The sequence below is a fragment of the Brassica napus genome, chromosome C4 (assembly GCF_020379485.1).
Source record: "Brassica napus cultivar Da-Ae chromosome C4, Da-Ae, whole genome shotgun sequence".
In the NCBI taxonomy this organism is placed as follows: domain Eukaryota; kingdom Viridiplantae; phylum Streptophyta; class Magnoliopsida; order Brassicales; family Brassicaceae; genus Brassica; species Brassica napus.
In genome coordinates, this window is record NC_063447.1 from 42,399,147 (window position 1) to 42,422,074 (window position 22,928).

At 36.7% G+C, this 22,928-nt stretch overlaps 4 protein-coding genes and 1 pseudogene across 4 annotated transcripts; 2 read left to right on the forward strand and 3 right to left on the reverse strand.

Moving 5' to 3' along the window:
* Positions 1 to 1,374: 1,374 nt before the first annotated feature.
* Positions 1,375 to 5,453, forward strand: LOC106410147 (annotated as a pseudogene).
* A 1,204-nt stretch (positions 5,454 to 6,657) lies between these two features.
* LOC106410661 (translation initiation factor eIF-2B subunit delta) lies at positions 6,658 to 9,576 on the forward strand. Its single transcript, XM_013851213.3, has 7 exons — positions 6,658 to 7,230; positions 7,303 to 7,413; positions 7,505 to 7,869; positions 7,946 to 8,690; positions 8,758 to 8,854; positions 8,923 to 8,977; positions 9,128 to 9,576. The coding sequence occupies exons 1-7, from the start codon at positions 6,777 to 6,779 to the stop codon at positions 9,188 to 9,190; spliced, it is 1,890 nt and encodes a 629-aa protein (XP_013706667.1). The 5' UTR covers positions 6,658 to 6,776; the 3' UTR covers positions 9,191 to 9,576.
* Positions 9,577 to 9,606: 30 nt separating this feature from the next.
* On the reverse strand, positions 9,607 to 11,166 carry LOC106410662 (transmembrane ascorbate ferrireductase 2). Its single transcript, XM_013851214.3, has 4 exons — positions 10,903 to 11,166; positions 10,725 to 10,773; positions 10,097 to 10,296; positions 9,607 to 10,019 (listed from the first exon to the last, which is right to left on the reverse strand). Exons 1-4 carry the CDS (start codon positions 11,047 to 11,049, stop codon positions 9,723 to 9,725), a joined length of 693 nt encoding a protein of 230 aa, XP_013706668.1. The 5' UTR covers positions 11,050 to 11,166; the 3' UTR covers positions 9,607 to 9,722.
* A 2,806-nt stretch (positions 11,167 to 13,972) lies between these two features.
* Positions 13,973 to 14,884, reverse strand: LOC106408566 (ATP-dependent DNA helicase pif1-like). The gene has a single exon (XM_013849311.1). It carries the CDS (start codon positions 14,882 to 14,884, stop codon positions 13,973 to 13,975), a length of 912 nt encoding a protein of 303 aa, XP_013704765.1.
* Positions 14,885 to 14,968: 84 nt separating this feature from the next.
* LOC106408565 (ATP-dependent DNA helicase PIF2-like) lies at positions 14,969 to 15,850 on the reverse strand. The gene has a single exon (XM_013849310.1). The coding sequence runs from the start codon at positions 15,848 to 15,850 to the stop codon at positions 14,969 to 14,971; it is 882 nt and encodes a 293-aa protein (XP_013704764.1).
* Positions 15,851 to 22,928: the final 7,078 nt, after the last annotated feature.

Consider the following 22,928-nt stretch of genomic DNA (forward strand, 5'->3'; position numbering starts at 1 on the left):
CTCTACATCTCTGGTTCGTCCGTAGGGCGTGAAAGTTTTCTTGTGCTACCAGGATGTTATCAGTAATCAATCTTTTTGTTACAAAAGTGGATTGTGTCTCTGAGATCAATCGCGGAATAACCCTCTTAAGTCTCTTGCATAGTAGCTTAGATATAATCTTGTAGCTAACATTACAAAGACTAATAGGTCTGAACTCAGTCATGTCCCGAGGTTTCTTCTTTTTAGGAATGAGGCAGATATTAGTCTGGTTCAATAATGGGTCGAAACTGCCTGTCGCAAAGAAATCTTGTACAAGTCTAATAATATCTTGACGCATCTCACGCCAAAATTTTTGAAACAATTTACTAGTCATGCCATCCGGGCCGGGTGCTTTATCTGGGTTGATGTCAAAGAGAGCTCTCCTAATTTCATGTTCCGACGGTTCCTCTAAAAGTAACCTATTATCGGCATATGACACCTTTTCTGAGATGAAGCGGAGGGAGGCGTCTAGCTCTGTCGGCGAGGAGGTAGAGAAGAGATCTCGAAAGTATTGAACAGCCACGTTCTCCACCTCGATTTCACTCTCTACCAACTTCCCATGTTTGTCTTTTATACTGATGATCTGATTCTGAGCTCTTCGTTGTTTTGTAGTAGCATGATGGAATTTTGTGTTTCTGTCCCCATCTTTGTGCCACTGGTCCCTACTTTTTTGTTCCCAAAAAGTATTTTCTTCTCGAAAGGCCGAAATCAATTGTCTTCTCAATTCCTCCACCTCTTCTGTAGAATAATTGTCATCATCTTAAGCAAAGTCTATTTTATTTTTTAATTCTTCAATCAATACAGCGGAGTTTGTCGGATTATTCTTCTTCCAAGTACTAATCTCTCTCCGACATGAGGTAACTTTTTGATGAAAATTCCGGACTGGAATTTCATCAAATTGTCCCCATCCAGAGCTTACCGCTTCTTTGAAACCTGGTTTTCCAATCCACCTCTTGTCAAATCTGAAACTCTTCTTTGTCCTTCGAGCATAGGATTGAATCCGTGCTAGGACCGGTCTATGGTCTGATCCCCATAGTTGTAAGAATTCCACAACAGTATGGGTAAATAAAGCGTGCCATTCTTCATTCGCCACTGATCTATCCAGTTTGCATTTAACTTTGCCGGATCGTCTTTTTCCCACCCACGAGAATGAGTTTCCTTTATATGGAAAATCAAGCATTCCACAATTCCTATCTTACTTTGTTTCGATTGTTGTTTAAGTTAGTTCATGAGTTCTCTTTATTCTTCTCAAGTTTGGATTTCTTTTTGCTTATGTTTCTCTCTGCTAGGGTTTAGGGTTTTGACCCTTGTTGCTTTTATGGTCACTTTCAATGATGTTGTTTTTTTTCAGAGGAGATGTTTCTTATGGATAGGATAAGTGATCTGCCTGATACTCTACTCTTGAGAGTATTGTCTTTACTGCCTAGTGCTAAAGATGTCGTGGCCACAATGGTTTTGTCAAAAAGATGGGAGTTTCTTTGGTTGTCTGTGCCAAGACTTGTGTTTGATGATCAAGACATTGAGTATGGGAAGTTCTAGCGGTTCGTAGACAGGTACTTGATTGTGAATGACGCTTCGGATATTGAAACTCTGCATTTCAAACTTAGTAGAACATATGCTGCTCAAGATATTATAGTTTGGATGAGAGCTGCAAATAACTTCACTGTGGATGAGATGATTATCGAAATCGACAGCTCTTCTTGCGCTTCTCCGGTCATACTTCCAAAATTTTTATACACAGAATGTACAATGCTTGTGACACTGAAGCTCAACAGCGTGATTCTTGCCGACTTCTCATCACCCATGTTTTTCCCATCTCTCAAAACGTTGAGCCTCTTATATATCCGTTAAGTATCCTGATGAAGAATTTGCCAGCAGTCTTTTATCTTATTGCCATGTTCTTGAAAGCTTGAAAGTTGAAAAATGTAGAGACGACAATGTGACTTTATTCACCGTGAGAGTGCCTTCTCTAAAGAGGCTAGTCTTGCATACCTCAGAGAACAGAGATAGGGATGACTCAGATGGGTTTGTGATAAACGCTCCTTGTTTGGAATACTTCAACATTATTGATCATAAGGGTGGGTTTTGTGTCATTGAGAATGACATGCCTAATGTTGTTGAGGCATATGTTGACGTTACGCATAGTCATCCTAGGATGATTTTGGGCTCTATTACTTCAGTCAAGCGTCTCTATTTATGTTTATCAAACTCCAAGGTAGTTTCTTGTTTTTTTCATCATCATGCCATCTGCAACTCTTGCTTTTTTTTTTAATTATAGTCTCTATTGATCTCTCTTGTATGCAGGACTTGTATCCCGATGATACTTTATTCCACCGTCTTGTACATCTAACGCTATGCACATGTGAGACAGAGTGGTTGAATCTACTTGTGAGCATGCTCAGAGATTCCCCTAGCTTACGAGCTCTCAAACTTGAGCAGGTAACCCAAGTTCATTATAGGTGTCTTTGACCATACATGCAATATATATCTTCCTATTCACTCATTGTCTTCTGTACGTTTTTACGTCAGTATCATGGCCTTCCGGCTCATCACCTGCGTGCTTCCTGGAACGAACCGAGTTCAGTTCCTGTATGTTTGTTATCGAGTCTTGAAACCCTTGAATGGGTAAACTATGAAGGGACAGAAGAAGAGAAAGAAGTGGTGGGATTTATGTTCAGAAACGGAAGCTGTTTGAAGAAGGTGGCTATATCCTCCAAATCGAATGACTGCAACAAGAAACTTGAGATGATCAAGGAGTTGACATGGTCCATCAGACGTTCACCTACCTGCCAGCTTGCATTCGACTGAAGCTACCACCTAACTATTTATCTTTCCATGGTTTGTTTGCATCATTGTCACCATTGATCTTATATGGTATTTGCTCCATTTGGTGTTTACTTTAATCTTGCATTGACCGTTTAGACTTGAGGCTTTTAAAGACCTTCGGATCAGTAACCGTACCGGCAATGGTCTCAAATCGAATAAAAACTAAAAGCGTGTTCCACCTCTTTTGCTCTAAAGGTTTTGTATTTTCATACAAGTAGGGATGATCAATGATCACAGAATGGATTTACTCAAATATTGTTGGTATCCATGTACCACCATGTTCAGCACTTATTAAAAGTTCAGATATTGATCTGACCTGCTTAGTAAAACTTAAAATAATTGTAAACAACTCTTGATCATCAATCATCATACTTTTCGTCCCTCCGATAAAATTGGAACCATACATAGAAGATTAGCATGACATCTCCCTCTGCGCAAAGATGACACGCACTGACGCACAAATCTAGAAATGATCCAAATTTTTGCAACATTTTATTTTAGCTTTAAAAAAGTATGTCTTCCAAACTACTATTCACGTTTACCAGAAGAAACTACAATTCATGCATTAGAGAGAAAATAACAATATATGGCATGGGGAATCTTTCCCCACCACAGCAACATGGAAAAAGTACTGGCAAGAGCATCCACAATCGATTAAGTTTTTACTTCATAACTTGGCAAATCTCTATAGTATTATCAACTGGTGCACTGGGCTAGTGATTTAGCGCAGTTAGATCTATTATAATCCTATTTCGATTCATGTTAGGAGGGACACTTTACACCATGTGACCAGATATTTGCACCGCCTGATGCTATATACCGTTGAGTATATGTTGAGGAAAGAGAAGTTATAGTGATCTTGAGGGAGACATATCCCTCCTCCAATGAATAGCCAAATTGGTGAACACTAGGTAAACAATCTCGGTGTTTTGTTCTTGTGTGTTTTGATTATCGATTCATCATCAAATTAACTAGAATCAGATCGTTAGATATCGAACAAAGAACAAATTGATATCTTAAACTTGTCTGACGAAAACATAACAACAACCTTACATATCACTACAAGAAAAATGTGTTTTAATAGCAGACCAGGATAGCGTTTTTTCGCTTTCTGCTATGGTTGACATATCCGGTGGTTTTAGATAGCATTTGTATTTTTGGAAACGCTATGATAGAGCGGCATAATTGGAAACGCTATGATAGTATTCATTTAATAGCACATAAAATAATAAACGTTATAATAGTATACTTTTTGAATCCCTAAACCCTAAACAAACTTCTGAACCTTATACTCTAAAATGCTAAATTTAACTAATATAGTTATAATCTTTATAATATTTTAGAAATTAAACTCCAAATCTTAAATATAGAACTATAAACTTAAATATTTTAAAATTAAACACCAAACCTATATACATTAAATCCAAACCCTATATCATACATAATCTCTAAATCTAAAATCATAAACTTCATATTTGATAGTTCTAAAATTTCAATAATAAAACATACACGTTAAGACTAAAGTAAATTTATTATATCTATACTCACAGAATTTCAACACAAAACCTTAACCTTTTTTATCAAAAATCTGAAAGATAATACTTATAAAAATATAATCTTTTCAAATTTAATTTTTCAAACCTTAAATCTAACCTTAGAACTCTATCACATAGACTTTTGCTCTAAAATCTTATACTTTAAATCTGAAATTCTATAGTTCTTCATTAACTTTATAAACGTAAATGATAATTTAGGTTATATATTAATAAAATTAGTTACACAATAAAACAGTTTTTGATTGGTTTTAATCCAATCGTTATAACTCATTCTTTTGTTAATTTTTTATCTTTTTTTTCTAATTGGTCAGTTAATAAAACAAAGAGAAAAATTTTTCATTGGTGAAAACAGGAGGGTGAGGATAGCTTCTATATTTGATCTCCACCGTAGATTTAACTCGATCTAAGGGGCATAAGTGATTCACTTTAATATTTTTTTTTTGCATTTCTCGTCTCGTCTTCTCTAGCAATCTCTCGTCTCCTCCGCTCTCACCATCTCTTCAATCCTCATCTCACGATCTCTCAAACTTGCTGTCTGTCGTCACGGATTTAAGCTCACCACCTCTGCTCAAGTCTGGAAACCATGACACCTCGCCTCCTCCCCTTGGTCTATCTTTACTTAAGCGTTCATCTTCTTTTCATCTTTTTAAAATAAAATCTATTGCTTTTGTTTACAGATGTGGAATAATGATGACATAGAGGAGGTAATGATGATCCATAGACAGAGGCGGCAGCCGACGCACAAAGAGGTTGAAGACGGCGGGGAGTTACGAAGATGACGGGCGATGCACAAAAAGAGGCCTACGAAGTCATAATGGAAGAGGAAGGGTAAGCTAGCTGTAGTGATGAAGGTAGATTCAAGCAAGAAGAGAAGAGAGGCGGGCAAGAGAAGAAGAAGAAGAGAGGCAGAGAAAGAACGTAGACTAGGTTTTAGTTTTAGGTTTAGCTTTTCAATTTTTCTTTAAAAAATTGGTTTAGTTTGGTTTACTTTCATGTATCGGTATAAAAAAATTGATATATAAAAAATTTTAAATTATTTTTTCTTATTATTATTTTTTTTAATAATGTAATAATAACAAAAATTATACGCTATTAAAGAATATTTAATTGCAGATAGAAAAACGCTATTGTAGCGGAAGAAAAGATAGCAGTGTTAAAAACCGCTATGTAATGTCCTTTATCTACTACCACGGGCGATGATACAGCGCTTCAAAAACCGCTATCGTATCGTTATATAGCGTTTTTTGTCCGCTAATAAAACTCATTTTTCTTGTAGTGTATTAGTCATCTTCTTTTTCTGGCTCTTAAGTACGACTCCATTTCCTTTTCCTTTTAACCAGACTTGGCAAGGCCTTTGGTCATTGTATGCATGCTTTCATATTAGGTGTAGCTGCATTTTTTTCTTATAAACCAATCCAAATCTTTTTTTGAAACTAAAAAAAAAAAAAAAAAAAAAAAGATTTGGATTGGTTTATAAGAAAAATAGCTTTTATACAACTCATACTGAAGTTTGTTCTAGGTATAATAAGTTCTTTTAATTGGCCAAATTATTCATTAATGCTTGGGGTCACATACATTTCACAGCCGGCTATGTTTAACAGGATTAGGTTTTATATATGAACGTAGCTTCTTCCTTTAACATCCCTTTGTAATTTCTATTTTAAGCAAAAAAAAAATACTTTTTGTAATCTTCTGTTCTCATAAATAGATCTCCTCCTCTCCTCTCTCTCTCTTGGATCATAAAAGTGTTTGATCTATCTTTCCCTAAAAATAGCTTTTATAGATCTCCTCATCTATTTATAATGGAGTATCTATTTTATAATGGATCTCCTCATCCATTTATAATGGAGTATCTATTTTACCAGTGTTTGATCTATCTTTCCCTAAATAGCTTATGCAGAGTATCAGAAGCATGGTCTGTCGCTTCAAACTTTCACCATCCATCATTCCATTTTAATACTGCGTGGCGTTTTGGGCTTTGTTGATGTGTCAAAATAAGAGCCGTTGATCCATGCACAAAAGACACTCACGGATAGTTACAATGGGCCTAGCCCACCTCAGCTAATGCACCAGAAAGAGAAAGACGTGTCGTTTTTCTGTCATACTTGCCGTTTCCAGCAAGAGAAACAGCGACCTCAGTGTTTAGTGACTGGACTGTCAAGATCAGCTCAAGCCGTTCGGATTAATCTGACACCAAAAAAATGTAAAACAAAAAGATAATAAAAACACTATTATTCGTCTGGGGCAAAATTAAAATTAAAAAAATAAAATAAAATTCGATCCCAAAACCAAAATTTCCCGAGAAAGTTTCCTGATATTCCGTTTTCCTCCGAGAAAAAGCCATAGAGCTACAGTAACGCTAACCTTCACTCAGCAATGGAGTCTCGTCGGAACCCTCGCGCCGTTGTCGATCCGAAGGTCCGGCAAGTCGGTTTCTTCACATCTTCCCAACCCGATTCGACTTACCAACCCGACCCGATCGCCTCCGAATCTCATCCCGTCGTCTCCAGCATTTCTCCCTCCGGCAACTCCCTCTCCCCCGTCATGATTCCCCCGCCTCGCCACAACTCCTCCGATACTTTCCCCCTTCGCGCCGCCGCCGCCGCATCAGCCGTCTCTCCTTCCTCCTTCTCCTACTCCACCCGCCGCGATTTCCCTGACGGCTCGATGACGGCGTCTCCTGGACGCGTTTCCAGGGCGAGTTTCTCGAAACCGTCTTCCTCGCTTCCCGGCGTCGGGATGGATTCTATGGCGGCGGCTAAATCTAGCAGCGTTCCAGCTAGTGGATTGACCACTGTCTCCGTCGTGAATATGCCTCCTGGACTCTCTGGTACTGTCACTTGCTTTAAAGTTGTTGATTTGGTTCTTCTTGATTCACAATGTTTAGTTTATCAAATTGCAGAGAAGGAGAGTGACCAGAAGAAGAACTCTAAGCCTTTGAAAGAGAAAACCACCAAAGCTGAGAGACGAGCTCTTCAGGAAGCTCAAAGAGCTGCCAAAGCTGCTGCAAAAGGTGCCTTTTTTTTTAATCTATAACATCGTTGCTTGAATGAATGAATGAATTTGCATGTACAACTCTGATGAACTGAACTTGCTTATATCAGCTGAAGGTGGGAAGGCGCCACTAGTGAGCTCAGGCTCTGTGGCTTCGACAAATGTTAAAGTTACTAAACCAGCAAAGCCCTCTTCTCAGAAGAACGACGTAGCTGCTGTTGCTGCTGGACCATCTGAGAAGAAGGGAGGCCAAGCTGAGAAAGATCGAAAGAAAGATGCTCCACATCCCCGCATGCAATACGATGACGAGAGCAGAGTCGTCAAGGCGAAAAGACGTGCCGTTGTCAAACAGACCGAAGCTAAAAACAGGGTTGAGCTGTTTAGGCATTTGCCTCAGTATGAGCATGGCACTCAACTTCCTGATCTCGAGACCAAGTTCTTCCAGCTTGACCCTATGCATCCTGCTGTCTACAAGGTACAAATGTTCACTCTTCATATGGTTGTGTCCCTTTTGCTACTGAATGAGTATCAGTTGTTGTGGTTATCATCAGGTTGGTCTTCAATATCTCTCCGGGGATATATCTGGTGGCAACGCCAGATGCATTGCGATGCTCCAAGCATTCCAAGAGGTCGTCAAAGATTATTCGACACCCTCTGAGAAGACTCTTAACAGAGACATGACGGCGAAGATAAGTAGCTACGTCTCTTTCCTCATAGAGTGCCGCCCGCTTTCCGTTAGTATGGGAAACGCCATCCGATTCGTGAAGAACAGGATCGCGAAGCTGCCTATAACACTTTCTGAATCCGAAGCAAAAGCTGCTCTTCAGTCAGATATCGAACGGTTCATCAACGAGAAGATCGTAATGGCAGATACGGTGATAGTCAAACACGCTGTCACTAAGATAAGAGACGGTGATGTGCTTCTGACCTATGGATCTCCAACTGCTGTTGAGATGGTGTTGTTACACGCGCATGAACTCAAGAAGAAGTTCCGTGTCTTGGTGGTGGATTCTCGTCCGAAGCTCGAAGGACAGTTACTGCTTCGTAGATTGATCAAACGTGGCATCAACTGTACATACACTCATATAAACGCCGTTTCGTATATCATGCACGAAGTCACCAAAGTGTTTTTGGGGGCTTCGTCAGTTTTGTCAAACGGAACGGTTTACTCAAGGGTCGGGACTGCTAGCGTTGCAATGGTTGCAAGTGCGTTCCGCGTTCCTGTGCTTGTGTGTTGCGAAGCTTACAAGTTCCATGAGAGGGTGCAACTTGATTCCATATGCTCCAATGAGCTCGGTATGCAAAATCTATTTTATCTTCTTATACTGCCTATTTTGAATTGGTTTTCTTTTTTTCACTTCAGGTGATCCAAATGCTATTTCGAAAGTTCGTGGAAGAGAAGACATAAACTACTTGGATGGTTTGACCAATAACGCAAACTTGCAGTTTCTGAACTTAATGTAAGCGACTTTAACCCCAAAACAAATGATACTTATGTTCTGTCATTACTCATGCTTCTAATTGGCAGGTATGATGCTACTCCGTCAGATTACATTTCCATGATAATCACAGACTATGGCATGGTAAGATGAATCACTCACTCTCTTAGAAACATAACATATTCTCTAACTTTATTATCTGTAAGAACATCGGGTCCTGAAATCTCATCTCTGAACATATTTCATGCATCACACTTTCTCCATCTCAAACATTGGCCAACATCGTTTTTTCAGGTACCTCCCACGAGTGTGCCTGTCATTGTGAGAGAGTATCAGAAAGAACACTCGCTTGTCTAAGCGCTGCTTTATAAAGTTTTGCCGAAAGCCTCTCCTCCCCTCCATTCTCTTCCTCTAGCTCAGGCTCTTCTCGTCACAAACCTGCATAGAGCTTTCCCTCACCGGCTTCTTTATCGTTGAGTAGTGGAGTCATTTTTGTTGGCTTTTGACTTTTTTTTTCTTTTTAGAAACTTTCGACTCTGTGAAGAGTGCGATTCATCAACCGCCTCTCCGAGAAAGATTTTATCCATATCAGTGATGCTTTTTTTTGTTTGTTTGTGTGCTGTATTGAGTGAAAGCTTATCTTATTCTGCCTGCCCTTCTCATGAAGGTTGACGAGTGTTTTTGTCTGGTTCTCATATTGTCACTCTTAGAATCATTTCATATAAACTCAGTTTCATCACAAATTTTTATGATTGTAAGAAAGATGCACTAGATTGGTTCTTAATAAGGTCTCTGATTAAAATATGTGTAAGAAGATTTTATGGCAGATGTTTCAAAAAGGTCCAAATGTTGAAAGAAGAATTACGATTGTAAGAAAAGTATTTGTTCTCTATTGAGTAAGGACTTGGTCTTTGGCGTTGAGTGGAGTAACCACACCGAGGACCACGAAACCGCCAAGAACAAGAATCAGAACACCCATCGTGTTAACTAACATGGCCTCTGTTGAATACCGAGTTATCACCTGGTTCACTTGCAGGAACGTCAGCTTCTCCAGTATCCCTGTGGTTACAGTCACCAAAGCCAATGCATAGATGGCAACCCCTAAGAACACGTGCCAAGGCATTAAGCTGGCTCGGCTGTTTCTTGAACCACCCGGGTACCAGTAAGTCACAAACCCTGAAGCCCACTGTTTGCAATAATAGTGATAGGTATTTGAGTTCTCTTGGATAGTTTGTTTTAAGAGAAGTGTGTGTATGTATGTACCTGGAAGGCGAAGAGAAAGAGACAAGCTAAGCCGAGCCATGAATGCAGACTGTAGAAATTTTCAATCCCTTTGTCGATATGGAACTTAAGAGCAGCCCATACTCCGACTAAACTTAGTATAAAAGCTGCGAATTGCAGTGTAAGATGAACCAGTTTCTTCAAGTTCTTTGTACCTTGAACTGACTTGTATGCTAACATAGCTGCATAATTTTCAATGTAACACAAAATGTTAAGAAACCATTAACATGTTCTCAGTCTCTTTGACACATGAAGTATACTGGTAATATACTACAAACCCTAAACTTCTTGACATTGCTGCGTAACGTCCATGTACCCAAATATGAGAAAAGACAAGATTGTCTATGAATGATTAATGAAGAATCTAGTAATCGAACATGTAAACCGATACTATTAATCCTAAACCCCTCTTCACATTAATGGTTTCATACATGCACAATGAATGAAACATGCAACAAAGTTCATGTCTTGTTCATTGAACCTATGGAGCTAAGACATGAACCTTCTATAAACAAAAACCAAACATCCAAATAAACGAAACATAAATCAGTAATGTCAACGTGATTACAAGGAACAAAGCAGGAGGAAACATGTGAAGGGATTGTTTTACCTTCACCATTGAAGAGTATGAGCCCAATCACCATCAAAACTGGATGAACCTGCACACACATACATCACCACCGAGAACACCACTTTTTAGAATCCAACAAAAAGGGTCAACTACAAAACCAATAGTGTGTGATAAAGATTAGGGCTTTCAGGAAAAGTCAAAAGAGAGAGAGATTTACATTGAAGATGAGATCTTTGTTACCGGAGGAAAGAGCCAATCCTCCTCTGTAGTGAACAGTCCATGTCAGAACCAAAACCGCAATGATGAAACCCAGAACTCTCACCACCAAGAAGATCGGAAACCCACCAAGCATCGGAACCACCATATTACGACCAAATCGAAACCGAAACCACCGTCTCTGTTCTTTAGATCGGCGATGTTGGGGTCAGCCCAAGTGATCTCGTCAGAAAACGATAAGTAAACAAATTTAATACTTTTATAAACAATTAAAGCTTTTATTTTTAATTGTTTAATAGGTCCTTTAGATAGGCCTGGGACGGATCGGATATCGGGACAATTTTAAGATATCCGGATCCGGATCCTTATCCAGCGGATCCATGATTTTACTATATTTATCCAGATCTGGGGTTCGCGGATATCCGAGTGTCGTATATCTTTCTAAAATTATAATATCCAGCGGATATCCAGATCCGGATTTGGATCCTTAAAATAAATAAAAAATAATATTAATATATATAAAATATTAACAATAATTTAAAAATAAAAATATATAATGTTTTTAATTATTTCTATGTATAATATTACAAAATTTACATAAAATTTATATATACTATTATAAAAATGAAAATATATTAAATAAAATTAATTTTTATATATAGATATTACTATTTTTGAAATAGTTATTAATAAAATTTACGGATCCGGATATCCGGACTAAAAAATCAAGATATCCGGATCCGGATTCGGCTTTGACAGATCTAACATTTTACTATCCGGATCCGGATTCGGCCTCTCCGGATATCCAGATTTTCTGGTCGGATCCGGATCGGATCACGGATCGAATCCGGATCTCAGATAAAAGTTCCAGGCCTATTTTTAGATAGTTTTCTTTTTTTGCTCAAACAAAAAAAGAAAAAAAAATACTTTTCTTTTTATTGTCTTTGATTGATTGTTCTGAATTCAATTGACACTCAATTAATTGATTCTTTACCAAGAAAATGTTCCGGTCTATCACAAGTTTGGACATTTTCTTTAAACTATACCTTTTTTTCTGGTAATCAATGTTAACATTGTTAAGATTTTATTATCACTAGGGCTAGCCCTGGTTATTTTCCATGAAAATGTTAAAATAGAATATCATATTATATTAAGACATTTGTTGTCTAAATTATGTTAAATGTAAAATATTCGTAGGAGTAAAATAATTATTGAATGATAAAAAAAATAGAAAAAGTAATATCGATGAGTATTAATACTTACTGATACAATGATTATTTTAATTGACGTAGGAAGCAGTAATGTAAATTTAAAAACAGTTGACTGTGTCGTTTGCTGTCTTGTTATGCCATCAGACTTAGGATCGCAGTTTGTTCCTCTTTTGGAAGCGTTGTATGATATCAATGTCACTGTCAAAGTAAAAGCGCGATCCTAATGTAGTTGTGAGTGATTGTTTCCCTGTAAAAGTTAAATATTTATAAGCATTTAGTTTGACATAAACTTTATGTTTTGTTTGTTACCTTCATGTAACCGTGGAATGATACTTGTGATGATTACGATTTGGTTTTTCCGGGTAGATATGTGGTTTAACCCCCTGAAATTAGCTGCCTCGTTGTCCCATATAGTTAAACGTACCACTTTGGATCTGTAAAAATTTATTGTATTATATATTTTCTGGTAAAAACAAATCTTATTTAATTAAATGTTAGTACCTGCCTAAACGCAATCCAATGATGATCTTTGTATTTGTGTTGTGGTTTTATATATCGCTTCCTTGGATGAGGCATATTCGGCCAACAAGATCTGTGGGACCAATTTTTTTAAGTTACAAAAATAGAGAATTTATTGGTATGTGAGAGGTTTTTTTTTTTTTACCTGGGAGGAAATTGGTGGCACTTGCTAAGCTGTTCAACTGGGTGTAGTGTTGGGGAGAGAATATGTATGAAGGAATTGGTGGAATGCTTTCTCAAATTTGTGTAATAATTGTTGTCGCATTGATATTGATTATGTATGGATGAACGGTAAGCTTGTACCGTTGGTTATTGGGAAGAAGATTAAAATATCTAATGTGATAAATTTCCCCTTCCTTGAACCGTTGGTATATTTTGTCAGACGGAGAAAAAGGCACTCTCCCTTCCATTTTTTGTTCCTGTTTAGTGGTTAAAAGCAATCATTTCAAAAGTAGTTGGAGTAAAAAAAATATGGTATTATTTACACAAATCTGGATGTCAAGACAAATGAAAGCTGTTCGTAGGAAATCGTTTTTGTTTTTGTGGTTTGTGATAGGTCACATCCTAACGATTATTGGTTGTGGTCCGAAGTTGTCGCTTTGGTTTTTATGATCTTCGGCTGCGTGTCCTGCACACATGAGAATGAGAATTATTTTGTATTGCCCATCTTTTATTTTTTGTATATTTTTATATGTGGGTTGAGATTTTTTAGGTGCGGAAAATGCTTTTAACTTATTTATTTTATGGTATAATCTTCGATAATTTGGAGTTATTTTATATTATTTTAATCCCAAACGCATAAGTGATGATGTTTTAGCTTTTATTTGTTTGATTTGTCAAACTTTTTTGGTTGTCCAAAGTACAATCGATCAGTTATATGTATTCTCTGTAGAACCTCAACTCTTGCAAATATAAACCAAAAACGCAACCCACAAAATCATACATAAATAATAACCTGAATCTCTTGAAAATTTAAGTTTGTTATGAATTATGTTTAGAAGCAGAATAGTCAGTATCATTATTAAGAGCAGATGCTGAGTTAGTAAAACAAAGAAGCAAAAATCATAAATAAAGTGGTGAATTTTTTACGAAGAGGGTGGCAGATGTGATGGGATTTTCTTGAGTTGAGAGCCTGGAAATTATTTTGAAAAAAATCAGTAAACATAGCTTAGTAATAGGAATCAATTTAATTAGTTAATAGAGTAGGGTGACGTACTTGGAAGTAGCGAGGTATCCATCACCAGAGAAGGAGTTTTAATTCTGAATCATTTCTGGGGGTAGCTCGAATACTGCGTAGTAGATAAATGTGAATTATTAGATATATAACCACTGTAGGAACCTTCAATGAGATTCTGAGTTTTCAATATCACTTACTCTCATGGGAAGAAGACGGTTGAAGATTTCTTTGTAGACTATGTTCTTCACTTTTTGTTTGTGTGAGTCTTCGCCTTTGATGAATTTTAGTCCTTCTTTGCTTGTTACACGTGAGAGGGCCACGTAGAGCTGACCATGTGCGAAGACCGGTCTAGGTAGATATAGGATAACATCTTTTAAGCTCTGCCCCTGGCTTTTGTTGATTGTCATTGCATAACACAATCTGATAGGGAATTTTCGTCGACGTAAAGTGAACGGTAGCTTTGTATCCTCATGCAAGAGGACAATTATTGGGATCAAAACTTCTTTTCTAATGTGTGAACCAGTAATTATATTTGCCTTAAGCACTCTTTCGCCTATGTGGATCAGGATCATACGGGTACCATTACATAATCCTTTTGTTTGATTTATGTTTCGCAGAAGCATAATCGGGGCCCCAACTTTGAGAGTGAGTTTATGGGATGGCAAGCCTGGAAACTCCATGGAGTTGAGATACTCAATGGCGTATAATGTATCATTTTGGTTAGATTGAGTTTCTAAAACCTCAAAGCTATCGTAAATGTAGTAGTCTTTTGACTCCCAGCCGGTTTTGGAGATTGTATATGCATTAATTTCATCGACTGTATCATTTCGCGGTGTAAGTATAGCTTTATCAGTGTAGGAACTTTGGGAGGCCTCTATTTGGTTGACATCACCATACGCAGCATCGACAACTTGTTTTAATGACTCATCCTTAGTCTCTTGTACCAATGAGTTTTCGACGGTTATCATTTGGTCATGGTAGCCATCACCCTCATCTTCTTGTCCTGATTCTGGACGACTTTCCCCGACCTTGAGAAGCCACTCAGAGAACTCTTTCTCGTCCTGATTGACTCGCATATTTGTTTTTAAAGAGAACTTGTGGCAGCTATTCCATAGATATGAATGACTTATCAAAGCTAAGACAGTATCAGCTCTACTACCTTATGGAATTACTGGTAGGATCTGTCTAAAAGCACCACCTAACAAAACTGCTTTGCCGCGAAAAGTTTGATCTTTTGCGGGTGGATTTTTTATAGACATTATGTCTTTCAAACTTTTGTCTAGTGCTTCGAAAGCATGCTTGTGTGTCATAGGTGCCTCATCCCAAATTATGAGGTCCATTTTCTCGATTAGTTCAGCCATCATTGTATTTGGTTTGATGTTGCAGAGCTTATTTTCATCGAGCTTCAAAGGAATATTAAAGCGATAATGAGCTGTTCTCCCGTTTGGTAGTAGCAATGCGGCTATTCCTGAAGAAGCAACCGGGAGAACGATTTGTTTTCTCGAGCGAAGTCTGGATATAATGGTTTGGTATAAGAATGTTTTTCCTGTGCCACCTGCACCATATACAAAGAATAGTTTCCCATCCTTTTTATCAACAGAGTCTAAAACTGATTCATAAATCGTACGCTGCTCGGCGTTAAGTAAGTTGTACTGCCGGTCATGTCTTAGTGTTTCCTCGGCAACATCGTAATCCATTTCTTGGTTCCACAAACTGTTCCTCAATTCTTTTAGCAAAACAGGTTTGATCTTTGGCATATCTTTAATATCATTTAATGAGCGGTCATGCATTCGCATCAACTTTTCGACTTCGATTAACGTGTATTGCTCAAGGGTCTCATCATCCAGTTCCAGATTTGTGTGACCCAAGATCCTTTGTCTCTTGTGAAGTATGTCCTCGCTCATTGATTTCCATGAGTGTTCCCATAGGTCTTTAGGGCTTGCAACGAAGCAGTTGGTTAGGAATGTAACAAACATATCTCGGAGTTGGTATGGGGTGGCTGTTCTAGCACCTCCGACATACTTCGAGCCATTCAACATCATCGTCCAAATAGCCTCGGGCGTGGCAAAATGATTTAAAGTCAGGGTATTTCACATCGTTAAACATTTTCAGCTCGTCATAACTCCTAGGACCCTTGATCTTATTAATGAGGATCCTCAAATAATATCGATCTCCTGCTTATGGATGGACAACGACGATTCATCCAATGGTTTTTCCTTTCTTACGTTCAGACCAGACTTTGGTATTGTTGTTCCATACGAAATATTCTGGTATTTTCACATAGGTTAGCGTCCGTGCGAACTCTGACCTTCTGCATAAGACCATCCATTCAGTCAACATTGTCTTCTCAATACCTGGCTTACGGATTACACGGCCGAGGTTATCAATTGCTTTAATTGTGATCATATGTTCGCCTTCTAGGTGAATGATAAGCTTCTCAACTGATGGCTTTCTTTTGTGTATGTGGAATGCGAAATTCCGCCACATAGACTCGCAAGCTGATAAATATCAAGCATCGATGTAGTCTTGGATCTCATTCCGTTGCTTCATCACTCTTTCTTTTGGTTCCCCAGATGCCACTGTGTCAGAGGTAGTTGCCGGATTTCCTTTTTCTATAACTACGGATACTCTGTCAACACCCTTGGTTATGTACTTGAATAAGTACTTCACTGCACTTGTACGATTACACCATTCCATATTAATATGAGCTTCGTACTTCTTTAGGAGCTTAATGTTATGAGGTACAATGAACGTGTTGTTTAGGATTGCCCCATTTTTTACCACATGCTCAGTTTCATTTCAGCGGCGACGATATAATACATACCCTGATTTGTCAATCGAAGTACTCCCATTATACGGCCGTGGATACTTTTTTGTGCACACATTATTTTCCATACACGGTGACTTCGGATTAATGACACCACATGGACCATGGATCATGTGTTTTGTCACTAAATTGTAAGCTTCTGGGTCTTGTTTTTTGTTTGGGAGCTCTGCTGAAATAATCTCATCTACTTCCTCTGAACTTGGTGTTCTGGAAGAGTTTCCAAACCACAATAATATATGTGCATGACGGAGGCCTCTTTTTTGAAACTCTATTCTGTGGAGAGCTGTTGTGTATGGCTTGAAGAAAGTTCCTTTTTTGAAATCCTTGAGTAGCTCATCTAGCTTCATCTTAAATACCCGACATTCAATGTCTGGTTTATCATTTGGGGAGTCTCCACCGTATCTATCAAGATGTTCTTTAATCTCTCTCCAGTTAGGATTGGCCGTCATTGTGATAAACAAATCTGGATTTCCATATTCTCTGCAAATAGCCATCGCATCATGGTATTTCTCAACTAAGTACCGGGGCCCGCCGGTGAAACTTGGCGGCAGTATGAACCTTTGACCAATAATTTTAGCATCGGTGTCACCCTTGCTAACAGCATCGAGTACATTATTGTAGAGCTCGACTCTCAAAACATCTTGATTATTCCTCGCCCATCTTAGCTGATCTTCTTCGATTGCCGTAAAAACGTCCACAGCATATTGATGGAGGAGACGACCGCCTTTAACCAATGTCATCCCTTGGTTAAGACGTGTATGTATCTGAGCAGTGTATGGTCAGGAATTGCCTTGTTCTCGATGTGCCTGTCTCAAGATGTAATGGTATCTCGGGGTGAAATCCATACTCACCATATGGAAAGAGAAGAGGATATTGGAGACTCATGTATAGAGAGTGATAGTCACGTATCTGCTGCAAAGTGTCAGATTGAAATTGGACCACTATATCTCGTACTCCAATTGTTGATGACATATCCCCTACGATAAGGCCTGCGACTTCACTCGTACTCGGAAGATCGTATTCTTTCCCTTTTCCTTTATCTGAGAGCAACCTAATATTAAACTCTTGCCCGCTGCCTTTGTAGTAGTCGCGCGCCCGTCGAAAAAGCTTAGCTAAACAGTTATTTTCGTCAATCATCTCGATGAGGCGCGCTAAGGTTGTCTCGTCAAGGTTACCTTCTGTTGAGGTTTGGCCCATCGCATTTAAACGGTTTCTGACTTCGTTGCCCGTATCAAATATATAAATCTGGAGATATTCGGGGGGACGGCCTTGTCTCGGTATAAGCGAGTCAATTCTATGGTGGGTTTGACCTTGGATCCGTATAGTATAACGTCCGGGAGCATTCACCACACTATAATCCATCTTCATTCCAATGGAGGTGAAAGCCAGTACAGAATTATAGACTCGGATGGTATCTCGAAACCACCTATACTGAAGAAGTTCTTCTAACAGGGGTGGGGGTTAATTGATCGGTGGAAGCTTTATTTGGCCATGGTTACAGCAAATTGTGAATGTTAGTTCACCTGTTCTGGAGTCTTTACCAGTGCTCTCCGAAGTCCACATTAATGCACCACATTTTGTGCATTCTACGATTGGGTTTTCTTCGGCTTTAGATGTGGAGCGTTTATATGTGTTTAAACGTGTTTCAATTTGTTAACACATGGTGTGTTGAATATTTTATAGTTTAACGCGTTTAATATCTGCTAAGAGCTATAATATAAATTTGATTGCATGTAATATGTAGGACCAGAAGCACGTATAATTTATATGGCCACAGAACAAATAATTTTGAAAACTCATAAAGGAAAAATTCTTTTATGATTTTAGAAATCCGCATTGAAGGTTATTAGCAACCAAAATTTATCATCTGGATTACCTAACATTTATTCGAATTGGCTTCTAAATTATCGTGCTCATTCTCGACACTGATTTAAAATATTTAGTTTGAAATATGTACATTTCTTCGCAGTTCTTGTTGGGTGTAAGCCATGGGATTCTCGTGGAGCATGTATACCTATGCGTATAACATATGCAGATGAGACGTATAAGTTTTTGTAATCATTTCTAAAGTGTTTTATGGTTGACAGAGATATTTACGTTGTGGCAGGGATCACGTTTGTTTGGATAGCAAGATGGTTTTTCTCATCGTTCGTACGTTTTTATGTCTCACTGGTTAAATTGTAAGCGATCCATTTAAGAGAATATAAGCATAAGACATTGAGGAATAATAATGTTTTCAGGCTGAAAAGATTATATACCATAAATGTCACATTTATCACAGCCACCTGTACGATTAAATTAGAAAACTCAATTAATTTATCAATAGATACTGATGAAGAATATATTATTATAATCTATTTAAACTTACAATCATAATATTTGGGTTTGAACGTCGGTAGATCACATATCTGATTGACTACAAAATATATTCATAATTTAAAATAGTATGCTTGTGGAGTAGAAAATAATATATCTTCAGAGTAATGACACACCTTTGGGTTTGTTGCGTGCTCCGAGTGGGCGTCCTCTTTTTCTTTTATGTGTGATCCCGATAGAAATTTCTGGATGAAAATTTTTTTGGAAGGTGTTTATAATATATCTATATACTATTTTCTGTAAAGTCACGGGAAAACAACTTATCACAAATAAAGTTTTAGTATATTTTATACTTATCGTTTAAAAAAAAATATTTAGAAGAATGTCACGGTTCAGATCATTATGGCAAGCCTCGGTGAGGGCGACAAAGAAGGGTATTTTAACACTTTTGTAAATTGTTAAACTTGTTTCAATTGATCCTCGTTATCTTGTTTTAAGTTGGGTTGTATTAAAAAATAAAAACAATTTGTGATATAAGTGAAAAGGTTGGAGTAATGGTCATATTTTTCTCTTAAACGAAGGTTTTTCTTGTAAAGTTAATTTATAAATGTTTTTGGACCAAAATGTTTTGACCAAAATTGATCATAAATGTTTTATCTCATTTTTAATTTGGGCAATTCTCATTAATAGACTTTTTTCAAGCTCTGATAAAAAAAATAGATCACGAAGAGGAAAATTACCAAAATGTTTCATTTGATAGGTAAAATGAAAAAAAAAACTTAAAAGAAAAATAAAAAAAGAATTAAAAAAATTAAAAAATAAAATAAAATAAAAATTTTAAAAATAAAAATTTGAGAAAAAGAAGAATTTTTTTTTAATAGTTTTAGTTTATATGTTTTCAAATTCGAAGTTTTTTAATTTTACTTTTTTTTTGTTTTTTCCGAAGTGTTTTTTTTTAATTTTCTTTTTGTAATTCGAAAATACTTTTGGAAATTATTTTCAAATTTTTAATATTTATTTACTATTTTGAGAACAAAATAGTGTTCTTGCATGTTTGTTAACAAAATCGTATGCTTTTGTTGTGCTGGATACAATTGAAATTATTGTTTGTTTGTCATATAAAAATGAATATATAATTGAAATTGTTGTTTGTTTGATGTAGAACAATCGGTTTCACTTGTTCAAGTGGGCGGATGGATCAGCTCTTGAAGAGATTGAGGATATGAAGATGAAATTTTTTAATCTTGAAAGAGCTTCACGCAGCTTAGTAAAGGATAATAAGAACTTTAATTCGGAGTTGGAGATTCTTATAATGGACACTTGTGCTTGTGAATCAGTTGTGACTGGTTTAGAGAAAGAGTTACGAGGTTTTGAGAAGGAACTTCAAGATTCCAAGATGGAGGTGAAAGGGATAAAGAACATGATAGTTTGTGTTGTTGTACTTGTTTTGTTCTATAAGTTTGTAATGTAGGTGTTGAAGAAAATGATATTTTGTGTAATATTAGGCGGCTATGGCTATTCGAAGCTATTTTGGTGTTTTCATGATGTACTTTGGTGATGACCACTTGTAATATATATATGTTTTAGAACACATAACAACATGCTTAAAAAAAACAAAACATGACACACGTACTCTAACAACTCCAGCCGGTAATCTCTAAGCCTTGAGAATTGTTGATCATGCTACTCTTTGATTATTTCTAAAGCCCTTTTCTTTGCATGTCTACACTGATCCATGGTCGCAGTCAATTTCCAACGCTTCTGAATATCTTCCATAGTCTCCTTTGGCTTTATGTTGGGATCGTTTCTAATATCGTCTACAAACAACTTTGCAATTAGCAGTATATTCTCCAGATACAATCTTCCTCTCCTTCTTCTGCTTCACTAGCACATTTCACTTCAGATTTGTCTTTATCCCAACGGACATACTTCACATTCCAACCATTTTTAACACATAACCATCGCATGTTTAAAAGCTTCTAGACTATCAAAGGCTTATCTTAACTGAAGCTCACCACTACCTTTATTGTATGTGAGGTAGCCATCTCCCTCGTTACCATCTTGATCATCATCTGAGCCGACCGGTGTAGCAAACTCATCAACCTCTTCATCTACAAAATCCCTCACAATTCTCTCAACTCTTGCTTCTTCATCACATGGAGGCCTCGGCTCTCTCTCATATTCATATCTCTCTGTATCATTTGGTTCATTATCATGGGTTGCATTTTTTTCATTTTCCTCCATCTTTGCCCCGGCTCTCTCTGTCTCGCACTCCACAAATATCTCGATTGTGCTACTCCACATTGAAGCTCCACACATTCTATTAAAGTTAGTACCATCGTTAGCCAATAACCTACGCTCCTCTATTGTTTCATATGGGAGTTTAAACGAGACTCTTTTCCCATAGATGTTGATCGGTAGCTGATTCATTAGCTCATGGAATAACTTAATAGCTCGACCTTGTATGACCCGATAACAACCTCCAACATACATGTGTTTCCATTCAACCATCTCAAACTTTCCACCAAAGTAACAACCGAAATTAATCGGTGTATCATGTTCGTCGCTGGAAAATAAAAGCAGAGACCATCAAAACGATACTAAAAAACCTAATTCTGAGAATTTCACAGAGAAAAAATGTTGGTTTATCTCATTCTCTACCTTTGCCTCTTCGTAATCCACCACTCGTAACCCTAATTTTGATTTTATCCCAAAGTGAGGAATAAGAGCAAAACGACGTCGTCCTTCTCTTTATTTAACCGAAATTAAATAGTTAAGTAAACATCTTAATGACTTGATAACACCGTTTACGGTTCTGTGTCAATTGGTTTAAAATCGTTAGTTTGTATGTAATTCAAATATTTGAGTTATTCGTGGGGGTTTTAGCATGGTGAAAAAGTTCGTGTGTGAATAAGCACTGATCAGTTAGTTTATGGGGGAATTGGCTATACGAGGCACAATTTCTCTATTTTTTCAGCATTTTAATTGAAAGTAATTTTTCATAATTAAAAAGAAAATCCTAATATTCCTCACTCTGACTCTACTCGTCTCTTCTTCTCCCTTGATATTTGACTAGATCTTGATCCGCGCAACGGCGCGAATTTTTATTTTCATTTATTTTTATATAAATAGTTTGTTTTCAATTCTAGATTGATATATATTATAATATATATGTGTCTATCAATTTTTAAAACATAATAAGTTTACGGTATATTTTTCATTGAATAGATTGTTTCAAACTTTCACATGTATTTGTATCTTCTTCTATATATATATTTTCGGATTATTATTTCATTATTAAAATTGTAACTATATATATAAAGATTAGTAAAATATTGTTTTGTTGTCATATTCAAAGATATTGTAACATTTCACAAAATTAGAAAGTTTTTTTTAAATTAAACTTTTCGCTTCATAGATTTATATTATCGAGTAAATAACTAAACATTTAGTTTTTGTTTATTTTTAAAATAAACTATATAGTTTAAAATTTGTTTTCATTGGTTTAAGGTAGTAAAGATTAGTCATTGTTAGATAATATGATTTTTGTTTTTAAAAAAAAATCTTTATAATTTTAAAAGTTAACATTGACAAATTTTTAAATAATTAACATATGGAGATATAATATTACAACATTAAATTATATCTATTTAATTTATATCTTCTATAAATCCAATGGATCATCTATTATTTAAATCCGATTATTGATAGCCCAATAAAAATTTATGTTAGGCCTAAAATTTAAATGATAAGACTAGAGATTAAATGTAACATGACTTTATAGGAATAGGTCTATTAAGTCCATTTTTTAAAAAATCACATATGAATCAACGTTGTGACTTCTATTTTAATATATAAGATTTAATTGAAGATTCCATTCTTATTTCAAATCTCTGCAAAGAGAACGCTCCAAAAAGGTAAAAAATGAATATGAAGTAGTTTTGCTTAAAAGCACAAATATTTAGGAAGATGTAATT